Here is a 25342-nt window from a genome sequence, read left to right as displayed (position 1 = left end):
ATAATTACCGATATTATATTTTAATGCCAATATCCGCCGATAATATCGGTAGGCCGATAATATCGGACATCCCTAGTTGGTACCCTTTAAAGTACCGGATTCGGTACCCATCCCTAGTGTTTATATGATGTAATCCTTTCAAAACAGTGTACAGGGTGAGTCTGCAGTGCGACCTGAAAGCTTTTGTCTCTCTACAGGTGGATTTCCCCCTTGCCGATGTTCAGCCTTACCCTCGCTGGGTGTTTGGTATCTGTGTGCTCCTGTCCACCATCCCCGTGATCTCCATCCCCCTCTGGGCTTCCTACAAATTCACATGCTTCCTGAAGAACCGCATCATGAACAGACATGATACAAACCCATATGGCGTTGAAGAATTTCCTTCAGATTTGTAAAACCAAACCTATATATTATATCATCTTTTTTTTTTTTTTTTTTTAGCAGATTTGTAATCAACAGTAGTGGCCTACTTTTTCAAGGGAGACTCATTACACTTAGTGCTGTATGCCGTATTTGTCTTCATTCTTACATTTTTGACTGATTCATATTTGGTTTTGTATGGATTGTTCTCTGGTGTACTGTATTGTATTGAAATGTATCGTATTTCAAGTCTTCAATTAGATCTACATTCAGTTTGTCATCAAGTACAGCAACAGCAATTTTGTGCGTACTTCTGTTGTCCTTAATTGCATCAGTTATGAAATGTATAGATTACGACAGTTTTGTCTCCGTCCATTTTATTCCATAAAGAGATGCAATAGACCCGTAGGCTGGAACTGAACAATAGCATTGTGCTGGTATTTGTCTGACGGAGGAAAACCGCCACTTAAAACTGACCTTTTACTATAAATGAGAGCACACTCCAAACATCCGATTCCCTTTTCTGAATGGTTTGTGACGAGCACATATTTAACTAGACGGGATAGATAGATTTTGATTAGTTATTAATATTAATGCACAAGACGGGGAACACAAATGCGCAAAGGGAATGGTAAGCAATGCTGCGTTCTTTGATATTTACAACGTAAAATGTTGTGTAAACATTTTGTCGGGATTATGTATCAATCTGTAAATGACATGCATGTAATAATAAATTGTCATCTCATCTTGTGTTTCATGTGCAAAGCCCCCAAAAAGACAAGTAAACTAGCCTTACAAGTTCAAGTTCAAGTTCAAAGTTCTTTATTTGTCAAATACACAACAATAGAGGGGCATTGCAGGTAATGAAATGTTAGTGTTTTCTGTGTTCTCTCCTGTGACGTTTTGCAGTGCTCATGTGGCCTCTTTTTGCATGTGTGTGTGTGTTTGTGTGTGTGTGTTTGTGCGTGAGTGAGAGTGAGTGAGTGAGTGAGTGAGTGAGTGAGTGAGTGAGTGAGTGAGTGAGAGAGAGAGAGAGAGAGAGAGAGAGAGAGAGAGAGAGAGAGAGAGAGAGAGAGAGAGAAAGAGAGAGAGAGACAGAATGAAAGGATGATGCGTGCGTGTGCGTGTAGTGGTTAGTGACCATGCACATGTGTGTATTTGAGTCTTATGAGTTACACAGTTGCCCTTTTTGTAGTGCGGGTGGACAGTGATATTGTCCTCCCCGTGTCACGTGCTTTGGAATATGCTGGCTGCCTTTGTTGTCCCCCTTTGCCCGTTCTGCTTTTCTGGCACTTTCATACAATGGTGCACTTTAACGCTGTGATGTTATCAAGCCTTTCAAACTACTACAGCTTGAATTCCAGCTCTCAGGAAAGACTAACATCCCAATGTATGATACATGGCAAAAGATAAACCATTGAGGAACAACCGCAAAGATTGAGCGTAACACCGGAACTAAGGTAACGGTGACGGATCTTGTTTTGATGTGTATTTATTTTTTTGTCAACAGTTTATGTTTTGGCTGCATTTCGACCATCGGCTTACTGTGCTTACGAGGCTGTGCAAAGCCACAATGTGAATGGTTTTTAGTTTAGTCATGTTTGAAAAACTGAAATGTGTTTAGCTCATGTATATGTTTGACATGCTTTTTAAATACATATATATATATAATATATATATATGTATTTCTTAATCTCAGACAGGTACAGTTGAGGTGATCTGACCTATTGACCAATTTCACAGGCTTCATAATTTGGAATTTACATGTTATTGACTGTAGATCAAATGTGTGTGAAGTATTTCAAATCAGAGTAGTTTATATCGATTTACAAAGCTAACAGCATGTTCTCAAATAGACCAAAGTTGTTTGTAGGGTCTGACAGGTGGGCATGGTTTCCCATTTTGTTGTTGTTATTGAGAATTGCTTGCAAATTGTTAAGAACCTGGTGATTTTGTTAAATTATAAAACCTCTACAGCCAGGGGTTGCTTTTTTGTTGATGTTGTCTTCTAGAATGGCCTCCTAGTATGTGAATGAGGAAATAACTCGTAATAAAGTGGTCAAATGTAGAGTTAAAAACCACAGCAATTAGAGAGTGGAAAAATACTAAATCTAGGACTGAATTAACATTAAAAACGTTGTCGTTGAAACAGCCATAACGCCATACAGTGTACGACAACATAATCCCATCATCATCATCAAGGTGGGACAGGTACAGTAGCGTTTTGACCTTTGACCTATGACCCCTGCCACAGGCAATGTCCCTGCGAGCTGCCTCGCCATGTGGAGGGGTGGTGGTTGAGTTTGAACCCGAGGACATCAGGGAGGCAAGAGCCAGGAAGGCTCGGAGTATACCAGGTGAGCTCAGGATTCTCCAACTGGATTATTATTATTATTGTTGTTATTTTGGCAGATGCTGAATTGGGCCTAATTCCGCCTCTTTTTGTATTGTTCTATTTAATGCTTTATAACTCCAGATGTAAACATCCTGGAACCATGGATACTGGCTTAAATTAAAGAAGACCCAAGAATGTACCCATTACATATAATAATTATTCTTTAATATTATTAATAATTAAATTATTACATTATTATGAATAAAAAGAAAACATGGTTGCACATCCTGTGTTTACAGTGAATCTCTCAAAATCCTATTTGCAAAACATTTATATTTTCTGGTTCAGACACTTCTTGTCCACATGTGTACCAAATGTTTAAGGTTGTATATATGTATAACTACATGTAACTACTGAAGTGTTATACAGTAATTGCTAAATCAATGGTCTCTAATTACTATGTAATTACTAATAGTTATTTCTAAATGTTGTCTCACTACAATGAAATGGCTACTATGGAGGCTCATTGGATCCACAAGAGTCATACCCAATTTATGCAATTCCAAGACTGTTTAGGTAGGCAAATACACTATTTTTAATAGGAAACGGCTTACTTACTTCATGCAAAAAGCTGCATGGTGTTTGCCAAAGACTGCATGGGAATAACATAAAGTGTGTATGTCCTTAAAGGGGAGACTTGTGGCTATGCCTTTTCATTCAGATATCTTTTTTTATAATGGCCATGCCAATCACCCCCCCCCCCCCCCTCACCAAAATGTTGCTTACATTTTGAGCATTATTTAGCCCCCTTCCCAATGAGCTAGCATGGCATGCTACGTACTGTATGGATTCCTTAGGTTGTGTATTTCCACCACCTAGCAAAAATTTAGTTATTTACATAATATTAGATCCTAAGAAGTACAAAGAGATTAGAAAATGATATAAAGAAAAAACATGAATAAAAGTCAAAGTGCAATTATCATCGCACTAATACAATTTCAATGAAAGGCAATACAAGTATTTAGACTGTAGGGATTCTCTCGTTCATTATCAGACAAATATCCGCGTGTTTCCTCATTTCCAAGGGTCAGCGCTCTTCTACCTCAAGGGACCCAAGTTTTTGATCTATGTCAGCGGAGCACTGTCAATGTGGGTAAGGAGCCATTCCACAAGTCACTGCAGCAAATAATAGGACAGCAATACTTCCATTCCTGCAGGGTTCTGACTTTGTATGACATCATCTAAACCAAAACGTGTCTTCTGAGAACCTTTTATATTTTTTCCCTTTGTCAATCAGGGTGACCGCATGTGGCACTTTGCCATCTCTGTCTTCCTGATTGAACTGTACGGTCGCAACCTGCTGTTAACCGCAGTGTTTGGGTTGGTGGTGGCTGGGTCCGTGCTTATTCTCGGGGCCCTGATTGGAGATTGGGTTGATCGCAATCCCAGGAATAAAGGTAAACACCAACCATTTAATTTCCATCCAAACAATCTGATGTTATATGGGTGACTTAGTAATAATGGTTCATGTTTCATCGGGGCCTACACTGCTGAAACATATTCATTTGGAGGATTTTAAACTGAATTTCTTTTGTCCCCTTTATTTTAGTTGCACATGCGTCACTATTCATTCAGAACATCTCAGTGACGGTGTGTAGCATTGTGCTCATGTTGGTGTTCTCATATAAACAGTGGATTGAGCAGATCTGGGATGGATGGCTTACTGTGAGTAGAGAGAACACATTTCCCTCAAATCACTGCACCCGAGACGGTTTAAAGAAACACGCTAACAGGGAAATGCACTTTACAGTCTTCTCCAGAGTCAGACAAGAAGATAGATACCAATTTCCTCTGTGCATTCAGTAGAAAGCTATCTGGCTGCAAGCTACTGTAGTCTATAGCACAAATGAATGAAAGCGGATACGTAGGGACTAGCCTAGATGTTGGCCAACTAACACCTTTTTTAGCTAGGCAAGCCGCTACGCACCCACTTCTATTCATGGTGCTAAGCTAGGCTAGCATTCAGCCGGATAGCTTTCTTCTGAACACACAGGGAGGAAATTGGTATCTATCGACTCGTCTGATTCTAGAGAAGACGGTAAGCGAATTTCCCATTATGTTGGCGTGTTCCTTTGACAGGCATTCCCAACCTTTGGGTCGGGGCCCCACTGTGAAAATGGTATCCCTCGAAAAACCAAAACCGAACTAAAATGGCCGCAAGAATGTTGGTCACAGTTTTGACTTTGACAAAGCCGCAACTTCCGAATGGATGTTGTCTTTGAACTCAGTTACCTAAACACCAGTAGCCTGCAATACAGTGAGAGTAACAATTATTTTCACGCGATTGAACCGTTAGGGTCACAGGGCTTTTACAAACTCAATACAGGCCCCCTACCCCCCGCCCCCCCCCCCCTCTCCCCCCATGAGGAAAAAAAGGTTGGCAATGCCTGCTGTATATAATGTGGTTTCATGACGTTGATCTACAAGCTGCCCCCCCCCCCTCTATGATCACAAAGAGGAGAGATACCCTGTCTGTTGTTTCCACTGTTCTTGTGTCCATGGTGTTTGTGCTGCTAAGCCTCTGTGCTGCTCTGTGCTGTCATGTGTAGTAACATGTCGCATCGCAAAACTTACACAAGGTGGTTTGTTATACGGTGGTGATCGTCCTGGCAGATGTGGCAAACCTTGCAAGCACGGCACTCACCATTGCCATTCAGAGGGACTGGATCGTGGTTATCACCGGCTACAACCGCGGTCACCTTGCCGGTGAGACGGTCAACTCTCTGCCAATGTTTTCCCATTTCTGTACACTTTACACTTTGGACCACAAACAATGATTAAGTACCCAGGAACTACTGAGGAACTGAGCATAGGAACATATATTATAAAACGGGTAGTTCGAATCAAGCAATCTGATTGGTTCATAGCCATGGTATAATGAGCGTATATCCACAGCTATGATTCCTTTTCACAAGTCAGTATCACTTCGCATCTGAGGAAAAACACGTTAGCCTTGTTAAATGAGACAGTCTGGTCTACGGAGGAGACTGGGGCTGACGCATGCATATTGGGGAAGCCCTCATGTCACGGCACGCACATAGGCCCATATATGGACCAAGAGAGGTTCAAAATGTCTGGTAGCATCATCTGAATCAGACGGATAAAGCGATGGTTTTATCCAGATTATTTGATTATTGCCACTTCCATTAAATCTATTAATCTAGCTACTAACTGGGGAGATAAATTACAGATAAAGGGCCGAACTTTAAAGGTGTGTTATAATAACCATGCCATGGCCTGTCGTGAGCTATTGCTTAATTATTTAACTGATTGTAAACTTTTGGAACTAGAAGTACACTGGAAATGAGGGGTTTGAGACTCAAATAGATAGTTCTTTACTATTATCAATCATTGGGAAGCAAATAGTGAGGTGTATATGGTCATGTGCCCTGAGCAGTACTAGGACCATACTCCTATTCTTAGATGTTTGCTGAATATGTGCCCTTGTATCACTCGGGCTAATCGACCAGGAACGGCGCCACAGTGCAACACTAACCTCTATGTCTTTGATTGTGGTAAAAAGGGATGAACGCCACCATGAGACGGATTGATCAGGTGACCAACATCCTGGCCCCACTGGCCGTGGGGCAGGTCATGACTCTGGCTTCCAACGTGGTCGGCTGTGGCTTCATCCTGGGCTGGAACCTAGTGTCTCTCATAGTGGAGTTCATCTTCCTGTCACGGGTGTACCGCATCGTCCCTGCCCTGTCGGTCAAACCGCCAGGGGTGGAGGTGGACCACGCCTATCAGCCGAGGAGAAGGCGGAGAGGGTCTCATGGTATGGACTCCTCCAGCACGTAGTTGTTAGCTTCAATGCTAAGACCAGGCGAAGGGCTACTTGAATAGGACCCTGGAAATTAGAACAAGAGAATAAGACAATGTTTATATCAGGTTTTTCCAAAATGTTTAAAGTACAACACGTGTGATTCATTGTGTTATAATACTGCAATGTTGACAACTGTAACACATTATTGAGCGAAAATTATACATGGGAAGGATTTCATGTACGTCTTACAATAGATTTCATAGATATGATGCATCTGATTAACCTCAAAAGAGTGGTTGTCTTGTGTTTATATAATTGAGTCAAGTTATATATGGTTCTTCGTTGCAATGGTTCAGTTGGCATTCATAGATCTTATTCCTCTTCTTCACCAGGGGAAGACGAGGCCAGAGAAGTTCCCGCTCTGACGGAGGAAAACTGCAGCCTGAGTCTGCGCCTGAAGGGGATCACCAACCTGCCACTGTGCTTCCAGAGGCTCCGCTGTCTCCTCAGCACCTGCAAGGACGGCTGGAGGGCCTACTACCGCCAGCCCGTCTTCCTGGCCGGCATGGGCCTGGCGTTCCTCTACACCACCGTGCTGGGTTTCGACTGCATCACCACCGGCTACGCCTACACCCAGGGAATCAGCGGCTCTCTGCTCAGCCTGCTGATGGGCGTGTCGGCCATCACCGGGCTGATGGGCACGGTCATGTTCACCAAGCTACGGAAGGCCTACGGCCTGGTGAACACCGGCATCATCTCCAGCTGCATCCACCTGGGCTGCCTGCTGCTGTGCGTGTGCTCCGTCTTCGCCCCCGGCAGCCCCATGGATCTTAGCTTGCTCATGCCCTCCGGCGACGCCAACTCCTCCGCTGTGGTCGGGGGCATGGCGAGCCAGAGGCAGAAGCACACCTACCCCCTGGGCCTGAGGGGAGGCAGCAATCAGCCACTGCTGCCCGATCGCTCCTCCATCCACTGGACCAACAACACCGTGCTCTTTGACAATGTGCCCGCCGGCGCGGCGCCAGAGTCCTACATCTCCATCATCCTGTTGTTCCTGGGAGTCATCACAGCGCGCATCGGTGAGTAGACGCCGGATCTGAACCTGTTTCCGATTCAGTTTCAACAATATTATCTGGATCAACATGCAGCAGAAGGCTACCTGGTATTGATAATTAATCTAATGGAAACACACCAACATTGCATTTTTGTGCCAAACAGAAAGATATTATTTCAAAAACACCATTGCAGTGTATCAAGTATGTATTTGTCCTATGTTTGCAATCGGGTCCTTGCTTTTCTCAAGTGTTAGCGATGATGAGTGCAGAAAAGACTGATCTCTTTCTGCTCTTTGTGTCACAGGTCTGTGGTCCTTTGACTTGACAGTGACTCAGCTCCTGCAGGAGAACATCTGCGAGTCGGAGAGGGGCGTGGTCAACGGCGTGCAGAGCTCCATGAACTACCTGATGGACCTGCTCCACTTCATCATGGTCATCTCCGCTCCGCAACCGCAGCACTTCGGCATCCTGGTCATCATCTCCGTCTTGTTCATCACCACCGGACACACCATGTACTTCCTGTACGCGCGCAAAGCCAAGAGAAAACACCGCCTCGACACGTAATCGGCGGACGCGGCCCTCGCGAGCGACGCAGGCATGTGGCCCCCCCCTCACGTGCAAACGGACTCCACTCTGCGCCCGTGAAATGAATGTCTCTCTCCTGTTCCTTCAGCAGTCTTGTTGCTAAGCAATGCAACAGTTACACACCCCATCCAGCCATTCATTTCAGCACAACATAGCAAGTGTCTGTCCCCCCACCTTGGTCGGCTTCATCCTGCAGGGCCAAGCGCCATGGGCGGCCAACCATGAACTCAGGTGAACACTCTCCCTTCATGTACATACGTTGACGTGGCCCCGTGACAGGTGCAGTGTTAGTCCCTCCGTGGGTGGTGTCCCACGTCCTCACGACGGATGCAGTGTTAGTCCCTCCGTGGGAGAGGTCCTAAGTCCTAACGACGGATGCAGTGTTAGTCCCTCCGTGGGAGAGGTCCTAAGTCCTAACGACGGATGCAGTGTTAGTCCCTCCGTGGGAGAGGTCCTAAGTCCTAACGACGGATGCAGTGTTAGTCCCTCCGTGGGTGGTGTCCCACGTCCTCACGACGGATGCAGTGTTAGTCCCTCCGTGGGAGAGGTCCTAAGTCCTAACGACGGATGCAGTGTTAGTCCCTCCGTGGGAGAGGTCCTAAGTCCTAACGACGGATGCAGTCCCTCCGTGGGAGAGGTCCTAAGTCCTAACGACGGATGCAGTCCCTCCGTGGGAGAGGTCCTAAGTCCTAACGACGGATGCAGTCCCTCCGTGGGAGAGGTCCTAAGTCCTAACGACGGATGCAGTCCCTCCGTGGGAGAGGTCCTAAGTCCTAACGACGGATGCAGTCCCTCCGTGGGAGAGGTCCTAAGTCCTAACGACGGATGCAGTCCCTCCGTGGGAGGTGTCCTAACGTCAGAGAGACTGTAGGACAGCAAGGGGACCCTGAGGCACCAGCACCAGTGCTGTCCCGGCCCCCCGTTGGATTCTACTGCAAGCATACTCATCAAGCTAATCTCACACAGCTTTTTGAATGGGAGGGTGGATGGATTGATGGATTTTTTTTTTTATTATAATTTTTTTTTTTTATCTCATCTTCACATAGGCCTGGGAGCGTTGTGAAGAAGTAAAAAAAAAAAAAAAACGACGGTGAGAGTAAATAAAAGCAGATAAGGCAGAACTTTTTTTTTTTAACAAGTGGCAAATATGTTACTGATCCGTCCACTTGGAAATACTCCAGGATGTCCAAAAAGGAACCGAAAGGGAACTTGACGTTAGATTGTTTTAGAAGATCCTAAAGGAAGACCCCCCCCCTTTGATGGACAAAAGACGAAGGACATAGAATAATCTTCTCCTGGTTTGTTTCTCTGTGGATGAATCAGGCAAACGTGCCTTTCTTTCTAATTGACCATATCAACAACACGCATGTAAACTTTACGGTTTACCAATTAAAACTGGATCATGGACATGTATCTAAGCAGGAAAAACTGACAGCAATCAAAGGAAATCCTGTTCTCTTTTGATATATTCCAATTGAAACTACTATAAATGCTTGTGTACTTATTCAAACGAAATTAGCTTCCAAACTGTAGGTACTTTTCCTTCGCATAGAAACAGAGTGATATTAATGCAGTTTTAGAGCAATCCTTTCATTTTTGTGCCATGTTTGAAATCACTGATTGTTGTATGCTATAGCAGGTCTGTATGACTGCAAATATGGCAGTATTGTATTACACTATGCTTTACATTGTTTTAGTTCTGATGAACGAAACATTACCTTACCTCAACTCAGAACAAAAAAACTGTTTGAAAACTGACTTGGACATTTTTCTCTCAGCTACTATATTTTTTCATTTCTCCTTTATGTACAGTGAAGATATCATCAAAGTTGAAATCTTTGTCATGCAAACCAGCACCACATCTCAATATATTTGTTTTATTTCCCTGTGAGGTCTCAGTATTGTGTGTTTGTTGTCTGTTTCAGACTGATATTTATGAAAAGACAATAAAATGTGCATGAAGATGAATTTCACTCTTGAAATTACTTGTACTACCCAATTTATCGACACTTATTTTTTTGGATAATTTATTATCTCTGCGGAAGGCGGAGCCTGCAAGGAAAGTATGCATTCAGTAGTGTGTGTGTGTGTGTGTGTGTGCGTGTGTGTATTGTGTGTGTATTGTGTGTGTGTGTGTCCGCACAATATCTCGCAAACTATTGGGCTGATCATCAGCCTGTGCTTTGGCACACAACGTTACAGAGGCACAAGGATGAGTGTGTGGGAATATGTTTCACATCAGTCAACAGGAAGTCTTTTGGGGGAATTAATTTCCAGCATTTTCCATTGACTTTCATATAGAGGTCTTCTGTTTATGGTACACCTTTTTAAAGCAAGAGCGAAACAACAATGGCTTCAAATGCTGCCACCGAGACTATGCTGTAGTGTAGATGTATATAAAATAAAAATAAAATAATAAATTATGCCAGAAATGTGCACTAATTGTACGTCATAACCAGCTAGTGTTTTGAGAAATCATAACATGATTTTCAGCTGAGACCTTTTTTTTATGAAATCCTTTATTTAACCAGGGTCATCACATTGATATTTAATGGGTGAATGTGAGGAACAAAAATTGTAAAGCACTTTGGATAAAAGTGTTACAATTTTTTTACCATTTAATTGTACATCATAATCAGCTCGTGTTTGAGTCACTCAGTTGCATTTTGAGAAATCACAACATGATTTGCAGACTTTTGATTGGGCAGTGAGTTTCGGTTTTGAATTGTGGACTATTGAACGTAAATATTAGCGTTTTCTATTGGAAATAACTTGTGTATGCAAAAGGCACATAAATCTCAATAAAAACCACACAAACTGCATGAAAGCACTTGTGACTCACACATCCTGAAAAGGCCACAAGAGACTCCAATGAGCATCCATTCTACTGTAGTTATTGTTATACTTCTTGTTTTCTCCAAAAGAATATTGCCAAGGTTACTCAAAAGCTAATGGATTTACTGTACCTTTCAATCAAAGTAATGTTAGATTACAATATTATATTCTGTAGAAAATAATATATTAATATTTTAATTGTATTACAGTTACATTTGAGTTATTTCCTGAAACAATTTCCTGTAATAATAGACATTTTAAAAACAAATATTTGTTTTTAAATATTATTCAGTTACTAAGTAACTATGATTAAAGTAGTACTATTATTAAAGTAGTACTAACTATTAATATTATTAAAGTATTATTATTATTATTATTATTATTATTATTATTATTATTATTATTATTATTATTATTATTATTATTATTATTATTATTATTATTATTATTATTATTATTATTATTATTATTATTATTATTATTATTATAATAATAATAATAATAATAATAATAATAATAATTATTATTATTATTATTATTATTATTATTATTATTATTATTATTATTAAAGTAATACTATTATTAGACAACTCAGTTATCCTCAACATTGCCACATACAGTAAAAAAAAAATCAAAAATTCAAAAATTAAACAATGTCACTCACTCTAATGTCACTAAATATATCCCTCTGGCACTATTCAGTCACAAACCATTACTTAAATAAAGTCACCAGTCCAACCTTCAGGGGTTAATGTTCCAGTTGGAATCATTCCCAGAGTATGGACTACCTCATGGCCTAATACCGTCTGTCCCTTGTGAACTATGCATATTTAATAGGGGAAATATCCCAAAGTGGCATTAGAGATTCTGCTGACCGCTGGAGAACATACAGGATGTCATGATACCGGTGTATAGTGTACTGTACACTACAGTAGGTCTACTAATTACGAGGTACTGGAGTGCAACATTCTGTATACAGTATAGCTACAGTTTGTGACAGAGAGAGAGAGAGAGAGAGAGAGAGAGAGAGAGAGAGAGAGAGAGAGAGAGAGAGAGAGAGAGAGAGAGAGAGAGAGAGAGAGAGAGAGAGAGAGAGAGGGTAGCAGTAGTAGGTCAACAACAAAGAAAAAGACGAAAGAGGAGGGAAATATAATGATGGCATGAACTGCAGATGGCAGATGGTGAGGGAGGTTGAAAGATAATGGCAAACGTCTGTAATGTATTTATTGTCCAGCAGGGGTCAATGTCACACAGAGCCGTCTAATACAAGACAACATGCCAAATTGGGATTTCTTTAGTGATCAACATCATAGAATTACACTTGAGACAAATAATGGTGAGGAGCAGGAGTGTAAACTGAAGAAACCACGCCACTTTTGGATGGAGGGACCAGATGCAGATGTTGAATCAGAGGAGTCATACTCTGTAATTGTTTATCAGGATAGTGATCAGTCGTCAGACACGACAACTGTGGAATAATTTACTGGAGACATGATGGCTTCGGAGGAGGCCCCTTGTAGTGCATCCTTATTTGTACCAGTGAGTGAACCTGAATCGGCCATTGTCACTGTCACACCGAGTGTAGTTGAGGTACCTCAAGGGGTTTACACTAGGCTGGGGAGGCTCATCAGGCCAGTTAACAGGCTTATTCAGACGATGGCTGTACAAAGAGTCAGGGCTCTGCTGTCATCTTGAAAGATGACACAATTTTTTTGTTTTCTTTTGAGTAATTCTTTTTATTACTAGAATTTTTTTCTTTTCTTTCATTGATTTTGCTGTTTGATTTTCTTTGAGTCATACTGGTAGTTACGGTTGTCTATTGCATTAGACATGATTTGGTAATTTTGGTGTATTCCATGGTATAAATATGTACATGGCATGTTTTTTTGCCTATGGTTAGATGAGGGATTAGCTACCCTTTATTTTTCCTGATCCTTCATCGGATAGCTTTTGAGCTGGTCAACCTATTTTCTAGGTTTGGAATTAAGGGAATACACTGAGTTACATGTGACGCGTTGACTTATTGTAATTATTTTTTTATTTTCTATTTCTTTGGTTTATACTTACGCTGTTGAGTTGATTGAAGGGAACACTGTCCATGATCTGGCATAAAACAGTAGGGGAGAATGTAGCAGAGTGAAGTTGTTATGCTAGAATCATGGACAGAAACTGTTATCTTTTATCTTAAATAAGTAGGCCAAGACGGAAACACTCTTACTTTGAAGGAACAAAGTGGACCGAGCTCACTCTAGTGTTGTGGAGGGGTGCCTTGGTTACTAGTTTATATTAATTTCCTCATATTGAGTTATTGATTCTCCAAACGAAATCCCTTTTGGGTCTTTTATAATGGGTTTAGAGAGGATAGGATATCTTTCCATTGAATATTTGTTGTATTGTAAATACGTTCAACCAATGTACAAAATGGTTTAGCCGGTTTGTCGGCAAGGTAGACGCCGGCGGAAGTGGTCGCTCTCTTTGAGTTTGCTGAGAACGAGAGCAGAGGTACGCGCTTTCGGTTACCTAATATTGGATTTAATTGCTATGTATAATTTGTAAAATTGATTTATATTTTGGTTTTGGTACTGAAATACCCTGTTGTGTACATGACATTAATTCGCCCTGTGTAAAACAGCCATAGTACCGTTGTGGGCTAACTCGTATTCTGTTTGGCAATCACAGGTGGACTACGTGATGATGGTCGCTTACGCCATGTTTTTGTGTACGTGCTGTTTTGGTTTGCTAACAGGGAATCACCAATAAAACACCATCAACTGAGTACCGTTGTCTGAGTCTACGTCCACCTCACACCAGACACAACGCAGATTGGATCACGCTACACACACACGACATACAGATAGACAGTAGGCCTACTGCTACACATTTATGACATACCAGATTTGCAAATACAGTACTGTTTGTGATACAAAAAGTGTCCAGAAAAGAGTGTATATACATTTGACGTGATTTGGAGGGAGTAAGAGTATGGATAGAGGAAGGAAGAGAGAGAGAGAGTGGGCAAGATAGATGGTGAGTGAAAAGAGAGAGAAAAAGAGAGAAAACTGAGAGAGAGAGAGGGCGTGTGAGAAGTTTCTCTTTGTCTCCTGGAAGAGTTTGGAGCACGGAGGAAGAAACAACATCATCTTAACACTAGAACAGCTGGCCTAGCGCCCTGCCTTGGAATGCTAAGAGGTCAGAAAATACATACCTAAGTAAGTGGAAGATTGCTCCACTTCTACAAGGGCCATTTGCATGTTCTTGGTATCTAGGGACATCTATGGTTCTCAGGGAATGTATTCCTAGTGTCACACATATTGTGTCTGTTACTAGGCTTGAGTAAATTATGATGAACCAAAAGAAAATATACATTTATTTTTATTTTTATCTTTGACAGTGAATAACACCATGCTCAAAATGACCAGACATGGAAAAACTGCCACTGCGCTCATTCAGCACCTTCTTGAGATCACGTGTACAGAAAATCTAAGCAAATTAATAAAGGGAAGATGATTAAACAGGAGATGTTGACGTTCGTTAGACGTTAGACGTTCACAGAAAGGTAGAGAAACTAACTGTGTTCTGTTTTATGGCAATAACGTTCAGGTTTGTGGGAGATAATCCCAAAGTATAAGAGAAATAAAAATTCAATCCAGAAGTCAGATGATTGACAGGGGCTGCCACCTAGGAAGTGTAGTTTTTTTATTTAATTTAATTTAGTTTTTAATTTATTTGAAAGCCCATAGAAAGTCCTGGGTCTCTTCTCCTCATAGGTCATAGGACAACAAACAAAATGCGCCGCCATTTCCTAGCGTCAATTCTCGCAAATGAGGTATGAATGTAGTGCAAATCTCTTTAATAATAGATAAATATGAAGTGTGTTAAAGTGTCTAAAGTGAGTAAAGTGAGTGGTAAGGTGAGTGTTTGTTTAAAGTGAGTGTGTACATGTGGATGTGTGTGCAGTGAGTGTAGGTGATGGGTTGTTACATAGTGTTATTGTCATTGAGCATCCTGATGGCCTGGGGATAGAAGCTCCTTCTGAGTCTCTCTGTACTGGCCATGAGACGCCGGTAGCGCTTGCCTGACCGCAGCAGTTCAAAGAGGCAGTTGTTTGGGCGACTAGAGTCTTTGATTATTCTCTTAGCCTTGGCCCTGCAATACTTGTTATAAATGTCCTGGAGAGTGGGAAGCTCACCTCCAATTGTGTGCCTTGCTTGAATAAATGCATTTTTGTTGTTGCTGTTTTCTCCATGTTTAAACAAGATGCAGTTACATCTCATGCCCACATGGTGTGCATTCTTACGTAGTGCATCTTTGAAATGGACTCCTATCTATCTTTGCAATTCAGGGGAATTTAATTTACCTGAAGGCTCCGTCTTCTTCTGAAACCACTCCAAACCCCAGAATGAGCTCCTGGTGGGTCCCGGCAAGACCAGAGACTACCAATATATTTTCATTAACACAAGTGATGTGTTAATATGAAAACGCACTTCCCAAAAAAAGGTTGCATTATGTCTAATGATGTCTAATGACCATAAGAGAAATCTGAATACAACCGAGTGTCATTTCAACAGACTCACAGTGCAGACATATCATTGAAGATACTTGAGATGGTTTTCGTTGAGATAAGAGACTCTGTATGGGGCTGTTAGTGACTGTCCAACTGTACATATGACTGTTTACACTTGTAGCTGTTTACCTGTGTAGATCATTGTCTCCACCAGAGATTGCCATTGGTGCATATATATCTGTCTCCACTGGAGGGCGCTCTGGGCGTAGCTACCCAGGTATTCTACCTTAGGGGCGACTATAAAAGGGAAGGTCCCCACCCCTTTCTTTCTCTCCCCCAACGGCTCTCAAAGAGAGTAGAGTGTTGTATAACTATTGCTCATGTGTGAATAAAAGAAGCCAAACCAGTTCAGGCACAAGATAGAATCCATGTCTCTTGACCACATTATTGACGCCCTAAAGCGAGTTCTGTTAACAGTTTTCTTCAGTAATATCATAGTTTTCCAACGTGAACGGTGCATGGGTCTTCAGCTGCAGATTATCCTAACTCGTAAAACGTTTCCGTTACAGCTGGGCAGACTGCACTAGGCAGCTAACGCTAGTTTGAAGGTGCATCATTGTAGCGGACTGATACCTGCTCTTTGCCAAATCTACAGATGACAGTGTCTCTCTGCTGAATCTTGCCATGTAACGTTAAGTTAACCACTTAATTACGCATCGGGCAAAAACGTTTTTTGACGATTGCATACCCAAAGTAATTTGTGATTTATTATATTTTATACTTATTGCACATGCATGAGTATGGTCTCTTTTTAAGTTTGAAGTTCCTTACACAATAAAGAAAAATCACTTTGAGTGCTAATGAAATAAAGTAAGAGAGGTTTGAACACTTTTGTAAAAAATTTAAGTTTTGTGTACTCACATTTCTTTTTACTGGTTGCCAGATGCCTGTTTTTAAGTTCCAGCTGAGAGGAAGGAGCTGGAAAACATAACGGTTCCATAGCCTAAAGTCTTATGTAGTACAGGTCCAAAGTTTATAATAATCCCATGGAAATTCAGCATGATTATTCAAAATGGCCATCCGCTCCCATTCATTCAGAGGCTCTCGCCAAAACAATGGACTTCTTCGTCTTCTTATGTCACCTTCCCCCACTCTCAGCACTCGTCTGGGATTGCTTTCGGAGCAGACGCTCCTTGGCTACAAAGGCGGTCTTTGGTCGGGGGTCCAAGGAAAGATGAAATTACATACCTGGGGGCCATCCTAGAGGCAAATCTTTCCTGTGACAAAATGGTAAACAATGTAATCAAAAAAGTCAACCAACAAACAAAATTCTTGTACCGGATCTCCTCTTTGGTAAACAAGAATACCCTGAAGACTCTGGCAGAAGCACTCATTCAAGGGTACTACGACTATGCTTTCACCTCATGGTACCAAAGCACCTCAAAGGCACTAAAAACAAGACTACAAACATCACAAAACAAACTGGTCAGACTGCTGCTTGACCTTACTCCTAAAACACACCTCACCCCAGCCCATTTTGACAACCTAGGATGGAGTAGAAGACAAGGTACAACAGTGGAGGTTATTGCATGACAACTAGTGAGGCAGTACTTCACTAGTATAATATATATTTCCGAGTACACCACGGATATACAACATATCGCCGGGAAGGCCAACGTGGTCGCAGACTGCCTATCCAGGGTCGTCATCGGAGCTGTGCAGCTGGGCCTCGACTACGTCAGCATGAGCTTGGAACAGACCTCCGACCTCGACATCCATGCCCTCAAGGCAGCGGATACAAGTCTGCGCCTCGCGGACGCCGCGATTGGCAGCTCAGGCGCATCCCTGCTCTGTGACCTCACCACCGGACACCCCCGCCCGCTAGTCCCTAAAAGCTGGCGTAGGCGGGCCTTTGAGGCGGTGCACGGCCTGTCTCACCCCGGTAGGAAGGCTTTGAGCACGTTGGTTTCACAGAAATTCGTGCGGCGAGGGCTCAGGAAAGACGTGATGACCTGGGTCGACGCATGTGTGGCCTGCCAACGGGCTAAAGTGCACCGACATACTAAGGCCCCGCTGGCGGCATTCGAAGTCCCCGAGAGAAGATTCGATCATGTCAACGTTGACCTCGTGGGCCTGCTTCCCTCCTCTCACGAGTTTACCTACCTGTTTACTATGGTGGACAGGACCACCCGATGGCTGGAAGCTGTCCCCCTCGCCTCGACATCTTCTTCCGATCTGGCCCGCGCCTTTATCAGCACGTGGGTTGCACGTTTCGGGACCCCGTCCGACCTCTCCTCCGACCGGGGCTCACAATTTACCTCAGAGCTCTGGAACGCGGTCGCCAGCAGCCTGGGGGTTAAGCTACATCTGCTCCTCCCTTCCCATCAACCTGGACCCCCTGCAATTTGCATACCGCCCCAACAGGTCCACGGAGGACGCCATAGCCCATGTGCTGCACACAGCAGCCTCACACCTGGACAAGAGGCAGGGGAACTAGCTCAGCATTCAATACCATAGTCCCCTCCAAACTCATAGCCAAGCTCAAGGACCTGGGCTTGAACTATGACCTCTGCCAGTGGGTCTGGGACTTCCTGACGGGAGGACCCCAGGTGGTGAGAGCAAGCAACTGCACCTCCTCATCCATCACTCTCAACATAGGGCCCCCCCAGGGCTGAGTCCCCTCCTCTACTCCCTGTACACACATGACTGTGTGGCACAGTGGAACAACAACACAATCATCAAATTTGCTGATGACACAGTAGTGGTGGGCCTGATCTCTGCAAACGACGAGAGGGCCTACCTGGAAAAGGTCAAGGTCCTAGCAATTGGGTGGACAAACTGCCGTGGGTCATGCTCGGGCTTAGGAGTGCCTGCAGTCCTCGTCCGCGGAACTGGTATATGGCCAGACATTGCGCGTCCCAGGGGATTTTATTCCGGACGCGACGACTCCCTGGTCCGCGGTCAACCATGACATCATCACAAACGTTCCAGAATGTTCGGGCGGAACTAATGTTCTAGAATGTTCCTAATAATAGTTCCGTGGGTCAGCCAACGCGCCTCCCTGCGGGAAGCCGTGCAGACCTTCGCCCCGATCCCCACGTCGCAGCATGGTACCCCTGTTTCCCGGATGCCGCGCGGCCTGCACAAGGCGGAGTACGTTTTTGTTCGCCTTAACGCGCACCGTGGGTCCCTACGCCCCCCTTACGATGGCCCGTTTAGGGTCCTGCAGCACGGTGACAAGGACCTGATGATCGACATGGGCGGTAGGAAGGAGACCGTGTCAGTAAACAGGATCAAGCCTGCACACGTGGACGTTTCCCAACCCGTAGAGTTGGCCCTACCCCCCCGCAGAGGCCGTCCGCCGTTACTCCGGGATCTGCCTCCCACGGAGTCACCGGCGACCTCACCGATGTCAGTGCCCCCGGGTGTCGGGGAGGGCGAGACCACTTACGCCGCTCCTCCCTCCCCGCCCCCGGTTTTCGGCACGCGCCGAGGCCAGGCAGTTGTTCCCCCCCGCCGGGGGGATTTTGACTATGGGTGAATTCTGGGGGGGCTTGTGTAGTGATTGTAATGGTACATAATTCACCCACGGAACTATTGTTAGGAACATTCTAGAACATTAGGTCCGCCCGAACATTATGGAACGTTTGTGATGATGTCATGGCAGAACATTCTAGAACCTTAGTTCTGCCCGAACCTTCTGGAACGTTCGTGATGATGTCATAGTAGAACATGCTGGAACGTTGGTGATGATGTCATAGTAGACCCTTCTAGAACCTCTAACGTTCTTATTTAGCGGTGGCAGTTCCACCGGCATTCTGTTTAGCTTTCTAGGAATGTATTGTATCTTGTAGTTGTGCTGATGAATATTAAAGGAGTTACCTTCGACTTCAGGACATCGCCTCAGACTCCCGTCGCTCAGCACTACATCACGATCATAGTGGTTAGACCTTGACTCGTATGTTCTGTATCGGTCGGTCCAAATCAAAAACCAAAATGCAATGTTCCAGATCGTTCTTGTTCCAGCTGTGTTTGAGTCTGGTGGTGTCCACCGGCTCATGTAGCTGCAAACCACTCAGTGAGGTCATTGAAAGCGAGGAACCTGACAGATACTACTCCCAGCTGTCAGAGCGGGACCTTCTCGAGGAGGAAGATACGGTTTCCAGGTTAGAGAACCTCCTAGGGAACGTGAAGGAGGGATTTCTGAGGCAACTCAACATGTCAGATGTTTCACAGGAGCAGGGGAAGATCTTCCCTCCTCAGTTCATGGTGGAGCTGTACAACAAGTACGTCTCCAACGCCACCGCGGTCCCAGAATCTGATGTCATACGGAGCTTCACCATCCAAGGTATATATAGATATCTATATATATATATTAGTGCTGTCAGGCGATTAAAATAATTAATCTAATTAATTACAGGATTTGTAATTAATTAATCTAATTAATCACATTTTAATCGCATAACCATTTTATGCCTGATATTCTATATTCTATAATCATATTTCAAATTGCATGTGTCCGGATGGTAGAATTCAGTACTTGTAGGAGCCAAAGCTATATTTAGGTTATTGTATTATATAATTGTCATAATAGACCATTCTAGAACATTTGTGACATCACAGTATGATGTCATGGTTGAACATTCTAGAACATTGGTGATGACATAGCCGCACATTCTAGAAGTTTGAACATTCTAGAACATTTGTAGTGATGTCAGCGCCGAACATTCTAGAACATCAAACATTCTAGAACATTTGTGGTGATGTCATGACCGAACCTTCTAGAACATTTGTGTATCTATATACAGTGTATTCAGCAATTCTCTCAGCCAGGTCAGTGTGCATCTTTGGACCATCCATTTGGATATCTTTGTTTTACACTGGAGTGGCTGTGTACATAATTTTTCATTATCAACGAACATACTACTCACAAGTAAGTAATTTTAACCAGTAGAGTGGAACGTCTGCCCTCATAGTACTGTATCTACAAAACCTTCTGTTGAACCAAAGGAAGAGGGAGGGATGGCAGTACCCAGCCTACAAGATTATTATTATGCAGCACAACTGAGAGCAGTGACGTGCTGGTGTAACGACAGATATGAGGCAAGATGGAAAGACATTGAAAAAGAAGGGGAGGGATACAAGGTACAAGCTCTGGTGGGAGATAGGGAACTATTCAAAGAAAAAGAGGGACTATTAGATCCAATCACCAAATGCACCTTGACCATATGGAACAGAGTAGTAAAACACACAAATTGGAGAAGCAGTCAGGGGTTCTGAGATGGGTAGCACATGACAAGAGATTCAAACCAGGAAGGTTAGATCATGGATTCAGAAGGTGGGAGAGGGGGGGGGGGGGGGGGGCAACAGCGATATGCAAAATGATAGAGAAGGGGGAAATGCAGACACTACAAAAATTAAAGGAGAAATGTGGACTAGAAAACAGGGACCACTTCAGATATCTACAGGTTAGAGATTACTACAACAAAGAAATAAGGGGGGCCAAAGACAAAGAACAGAATGGAATAATCAAGATGATAGTATGGGCATACAAAGGGGGGCAAGGAAGAGTAATATCAGCAATATACCGGGCTATAATGAACAGCAAGGGACACACGACCGATTACATAAGGGAGAAATGGGAGAACTAGAGATAGGAATAACAGAGAAGGAATGGGGCAACATCAGACCAGGCTGCAGAAACAAATGAGTGGGGGGGCATAAAATGTTCTCGGGGGGGCACAATGGTTTTTCAACACAGGTTCCCTTTTATACGTTTCAGCTGGGACAGCGGCGCTGTGGCTTGCTTGGCGCTGCCCACGGTGCTGAACTAAACAGCAGAGAGGCAATTGAAAAATCTAATTTCTCTCTATCTTAAGAACTTTCACTTATACAAAAACAGACTGAACGGATATATATAACAGACCTGCTGGGGCAGCGGACTGAGAGCAGGGGACACAAACAGGCTGGATAAGATGGTCAAGAAGGCCAGTAGCGTGGTTGGGTGGAGCTGGACTCTAGCGAGGGTGGCGGAGAGGAGGAACCTTGCTAAGCTTCAGGCCATCAGGGAAAACCCCTCCCACCCACTATACACAGACTTGGCTGACAGGAGGAGCATGTTATAGGCTCACACTACCTAAATGCAGCACTGAACGGCACAGGAAGTCCTTCATTCCGACAGCCATCAGACTATACAATGCATCACTGTGCCTCACTGCATCACTGAGCACAGAGTGACAATTACCATCTTCCTGGACTTTTTAAACAGCACTGTGCATTATTACACCTACTGTAGACTTCAGTATATTTTTACTGTATTTATTTACTGTATCTTTTATTCTATTTTTATTCTATTCTTAGGCCATTTGTTTTGTTATTCTTATTTGTGACTTGTTCTGTCTAAATGTTTAATGTTGAGTGATTTGCAGTGTCAAATTTCCCTCAGGATAATACATTTCTATTCTATTCTATTCTATATCTTTGAAAAGTCTCCATTTATTCAACACTTCTGAATTCACTGACAAACTGAACTGAACTGACAAAAATAAGGTGCATAAAAAAGCAAACAAAATTCCTCCACAGGCTACTCACCATCATTAGTAGAGCGGCAAGCGGAGTTTGGGGACAGAGTGAAATCCTCTTAAAACACTGCCCCTCCACTCATTCCTGAACTTTTTTGTTAAGTCCTTCTCAAATGCCAACTGAATTAAATTGGCCTTAGTTGCGTCGATGAAGCATACTAAGGCGATGTTCTGTAATGACGTTCTTGAGGGTAGAAAACGAATTCTCACAGAGTGCCGTGCTAGCTTCAGTAGTGTTGTTGTTGACATCAGTGCCCACTAGGGCTGTCCCCGACTAAGGATTTGGATAGTTGACTTTGATTTAAATAAAAAATAAAAAAAAAAAATCTTTTTACCAGGGTGGGCACAGCTGACTCAGTGGGCGGGCCCGGCCCCCTAATGCCCGCCCATGGCGCCGGGACTGGGCAACATATGCGAGGTACAACATTCAACAACAGGATCGAGGATATGGAAAGAGTTTGGATGGAAAAACATAATCAGATTCTTTATAACCCCAGAGTTGAAGGGAAAATATGCACCAACACAAAGGGCATGCTGGAGGATGTGTGGGAAGGAGGGAGCAAATCACACACACATATTCTGGGGATGTCAGAAACTGAAGGGGTATTGGGAGGAGATAGGGGAGACAATGATCAGAATATTAGGATACGGGTTACCACAAACGGGACTGGTGCTTTACTTAGGGGACCTGACACACAAGGGAATACAAGGGGGGGACAAATATTTAATAAAGATAATGTTGATATCGGCCAGAAAAGCAATAACGAGACTGTGGTACAAAGAAGACCCACCGACAATAGCACAATGGGACGGAATAGTAGAGGAGATACAGGATATGGAGAGGATAACGCACATGCTGAGGCTACAGGAAGAGAAATTTGGGGAAAGATGGGAAAAGTGGGAGGATTATAAGAGGAACGAAAACGACATCACAAAGGAAGGAACAAATGAAACACAAGAGGGCGAAGGGTAAAGGAGGAAAGAGGTTCAAGGAGGGTCTCTGAACCCATGTCACACACTTAATGTTTTCTAATTTTATTTTTGTTTAAGATATGACAATTGTTTTATGCTTTTTCCACTTAATTATTTATGTATGTGAATATTTGCTTAAGTCAGTATTTTTTATTTTTCGTCTTTTGGGTATTACATTTTTTCTTTATTATTTATGTCTGTTTAATAGTGTTGTTGATGTTATTGTATATGTTGTGTTGTTTGTCTATAAATGTTCAACAAAAATTTAAGTTTAAAAAAAAGAAAAAAAACCTTCTGTTGAATAATCTTCCATTGATTAATTTGCTTAGATTTTTCAGGTCTGGTCAATTTGAGCATGGTGTTATTCACAGTCAAAGATACAAAATTTTTTATTGATATTCTCATTTGGTTCATTACAATTTACTCAAGCCTAGTAACAGACACAGTATTTCTGACACTGGGAATACATAGATGGCCCTAGAATCAGATACCAAGAACATGCAAATGGGCCATATAAAAAGAAGGCTGTAAATGTGTATTCTACGTTCTTATGGAATGAATGAGATAAAAAAAAAAAAAAAAGTTGTAATTCATTTTGAGTTAATTTTCATAACGCGATAATTTGCTGTGTAATTAATTAATCTAATTAACGCGATAAACTGACAGCCCTAATATATATATATATAAATAAGAGAATAGGACGAGAGGAGTATAACTTTGATGAGCAAAAGATAATGGGCAACCTTTTCAATTAGGTGCTTTTCTGTCAGTGATCCCAACATTAATTTAATTGAAAAACGAATATGCATCTCCCTCCGTGCGATGTCTATGCTTGTAGCTTAATTAAGGGTTTGTCGTGTCATCCTGTTGATATGCTCACATTTGACAGCAATGTATCTCAACTCCTCTCTTGAATAACACTGATCATTTCTCACACCTCGCCTACAGACGTCAGCCACTCCGCAAGAAACGGCACCAAGTCAAGACACAGACTGCTGTTCAACATCAGCGTGCCCCACTACGAGCAGGTCACCATCGCGGAACTACGGCTGTTCACGCGGGCCGATCCAGGGTCGAGGGTCAATTACCACGGGGTCAAGGCCACTATCAAAGTCTATGGGGTGGATTACGAGGAGCCCGAGCGGTTGACCCACCTCCTAGACGAGAAGGAGGTGATCGGGTTGGGAGGCCAGTGGGAGGCATTCGACGTGACCGACGCTATTCAGCGCCACGTCAAGACGGGCCATGGAGCCAGTGAGTTTGAAGTGGTGGTGGACAGCAAGCACTGTGCGCCTTCCAAGAGTGGCGGAGGAGGAGGATGTCTGGACGTGAGCGCGTCAGTCGGAGGTAACAACTCGGCGGCTCTGATAGTCTTCTCGGACGACCTGGGGAGCAGGAAGAAAGAGGCCAAGAAGGAGCTGAAAGAGATGATTCTCCACAAGGAGGAAACCATCCTCTCCTCGGGGCCCGGCTGGCAGCTGAGGAGGAAGAGGAGGCAAGCGGACGGCAACTACTGCCGGAAGACCTCGCTCAAGGTCAACTTCCGAGACATCGGCTGGGACAAGTGGATCGTGGCGCCACCCGAGTACGATGCCTTTGAGTGCCGCGGCCTGTGTTACTACCCGCTGACGGACAAAATGGCCATGTCCAAACACGCCATCATCCAGACACTGGTCAACCTCAGGAACCCAAAGAAAGCCAACATGGCATGCTGTGTCCCGATCAAACTGGACCCCATCACTGTCATGTACCAGGAGAACGGGCAGATCACTATGAGACACGCGTACAAAGAGATGAAGGTGGCGGAGTGTGGTTGTAGGTAGTGAGAGAGAGAGGTGGTGCCAGTGGTGACTTTTGTACAGGTATTGTAAATCTGTACATTCTAATTGTAAGTGGTATTTTGATCGGTTTATTAGGTATGGGATCACGAAAGTGCACAGTCATTTTAAGATATCAGCTAAATAATGTATAGAATTCTCAGCATTCAAGCCTCCCCCTCTTCATTCTTTTCCATATAATGATGTAGTCATTGTAGGTTTTTTTATTTTTATTTTTTACATGCTTGCTACATTGTGGCGACCTTGTTGCTGCACCACCAAAAGCAATGACATGGGGGGGGGGGAACTGCAGTCCGGCTACATGATAGATGCAGGGTGGGGGAGACTTCTAAAAGGTCTGTCTTGCATTTCATTTGAAACTAGCTACTATGATGTGAAAATGTAAATGTTTCTACACAGTTGATAAAGTTAGAGGTTCTATGTAGGATTGCAAGTAACTGTCTAACTGTATTTA

At 43.3% G+C, this 25342-nt stretch overlaps 3 protein-coding genes across 3 annotated transcripts in view; all 3 read left to right on the top strand.

Moving 5' to 3' along the window:
* The window catches only part of LOC311246561 (sodium-dependent neutral amino acid transporter B(0)AT3-like), a gene marked incomplete at both ends in the record, with an annotated part of 29048 nt that extends 28656 nt beyond the window's left edge, over positions 1 to 392 (top strand). The window contains one exon of the mRNA XM_084336711.1: positions 198 to 392. Within this exon, the coding sequence (XP_084192837.1) occupies positions 198 to 392 (195 nt within the window). The remainder of the gene's footprint in view (positions 1 to 197) is intronic.
* A 2222-nt stretch (positions 393 to 2614) lies between these two features.
* On the top strand, positions 2615 to 8137 carry LOC311246084 (ferroportin; the record flags this gene model as incomplete). Its single annotated transcript, XM_084336158.1, has 8 exons — positions 2615 to 2714; positions 3778 to 3845; positions 3990 to 4149; positions 4302 to 4417; positions 5332 to 5458; positions 6276 to 6530; positions 6911 to 7597; positions 7878 to 8137. 8 exons carry the CDS (start codon positions 2615 to 2617, stop codon positions 8135 to 8137), a joined length of 1773 nt encoding a protein of 590 aa, XP_084192284.1.
* An 11356-nt stretch (positions 8138 to 19493) lies between these two features.
* LOC311246187 (growth/differentiation factor 2-like) lies at positions 19494 to 24873 on the top strand (the record flags this gene model as incomplete). The annotated part of the gene is made up of 2 exons (XM_084336306.1): positions 19494 to 19845; positions 23999 to 24873. 2 exons carry the CDS (start codon positions 19494 to 19496, stop codon positions 24871 to 24873), a joined length of 1227 nt encoding a protein of 408 aa, XP_084192432.1.
* Between the last annotated feature and the right edge of the window lie 469 nt (positions 24874 to 25342).

The sequence above is a fragment of the Notolepis coatsorum genome (genome assembly GCF_963971535.1).
Source record: "Notolepis coatsorum genome assembly, chromosome: 19".
NCBI lineage: Eukaryota > Metazoa > Chordata > Actinopteri > Aulopiformes > Paralepididae > Notolepis > Notolepis coatsorum.
The sequence above is the reverse complement of the archived record's forward strand: the minus strand, read 5'-3'. Positions and strand labels throughout refer to the sequence as shown.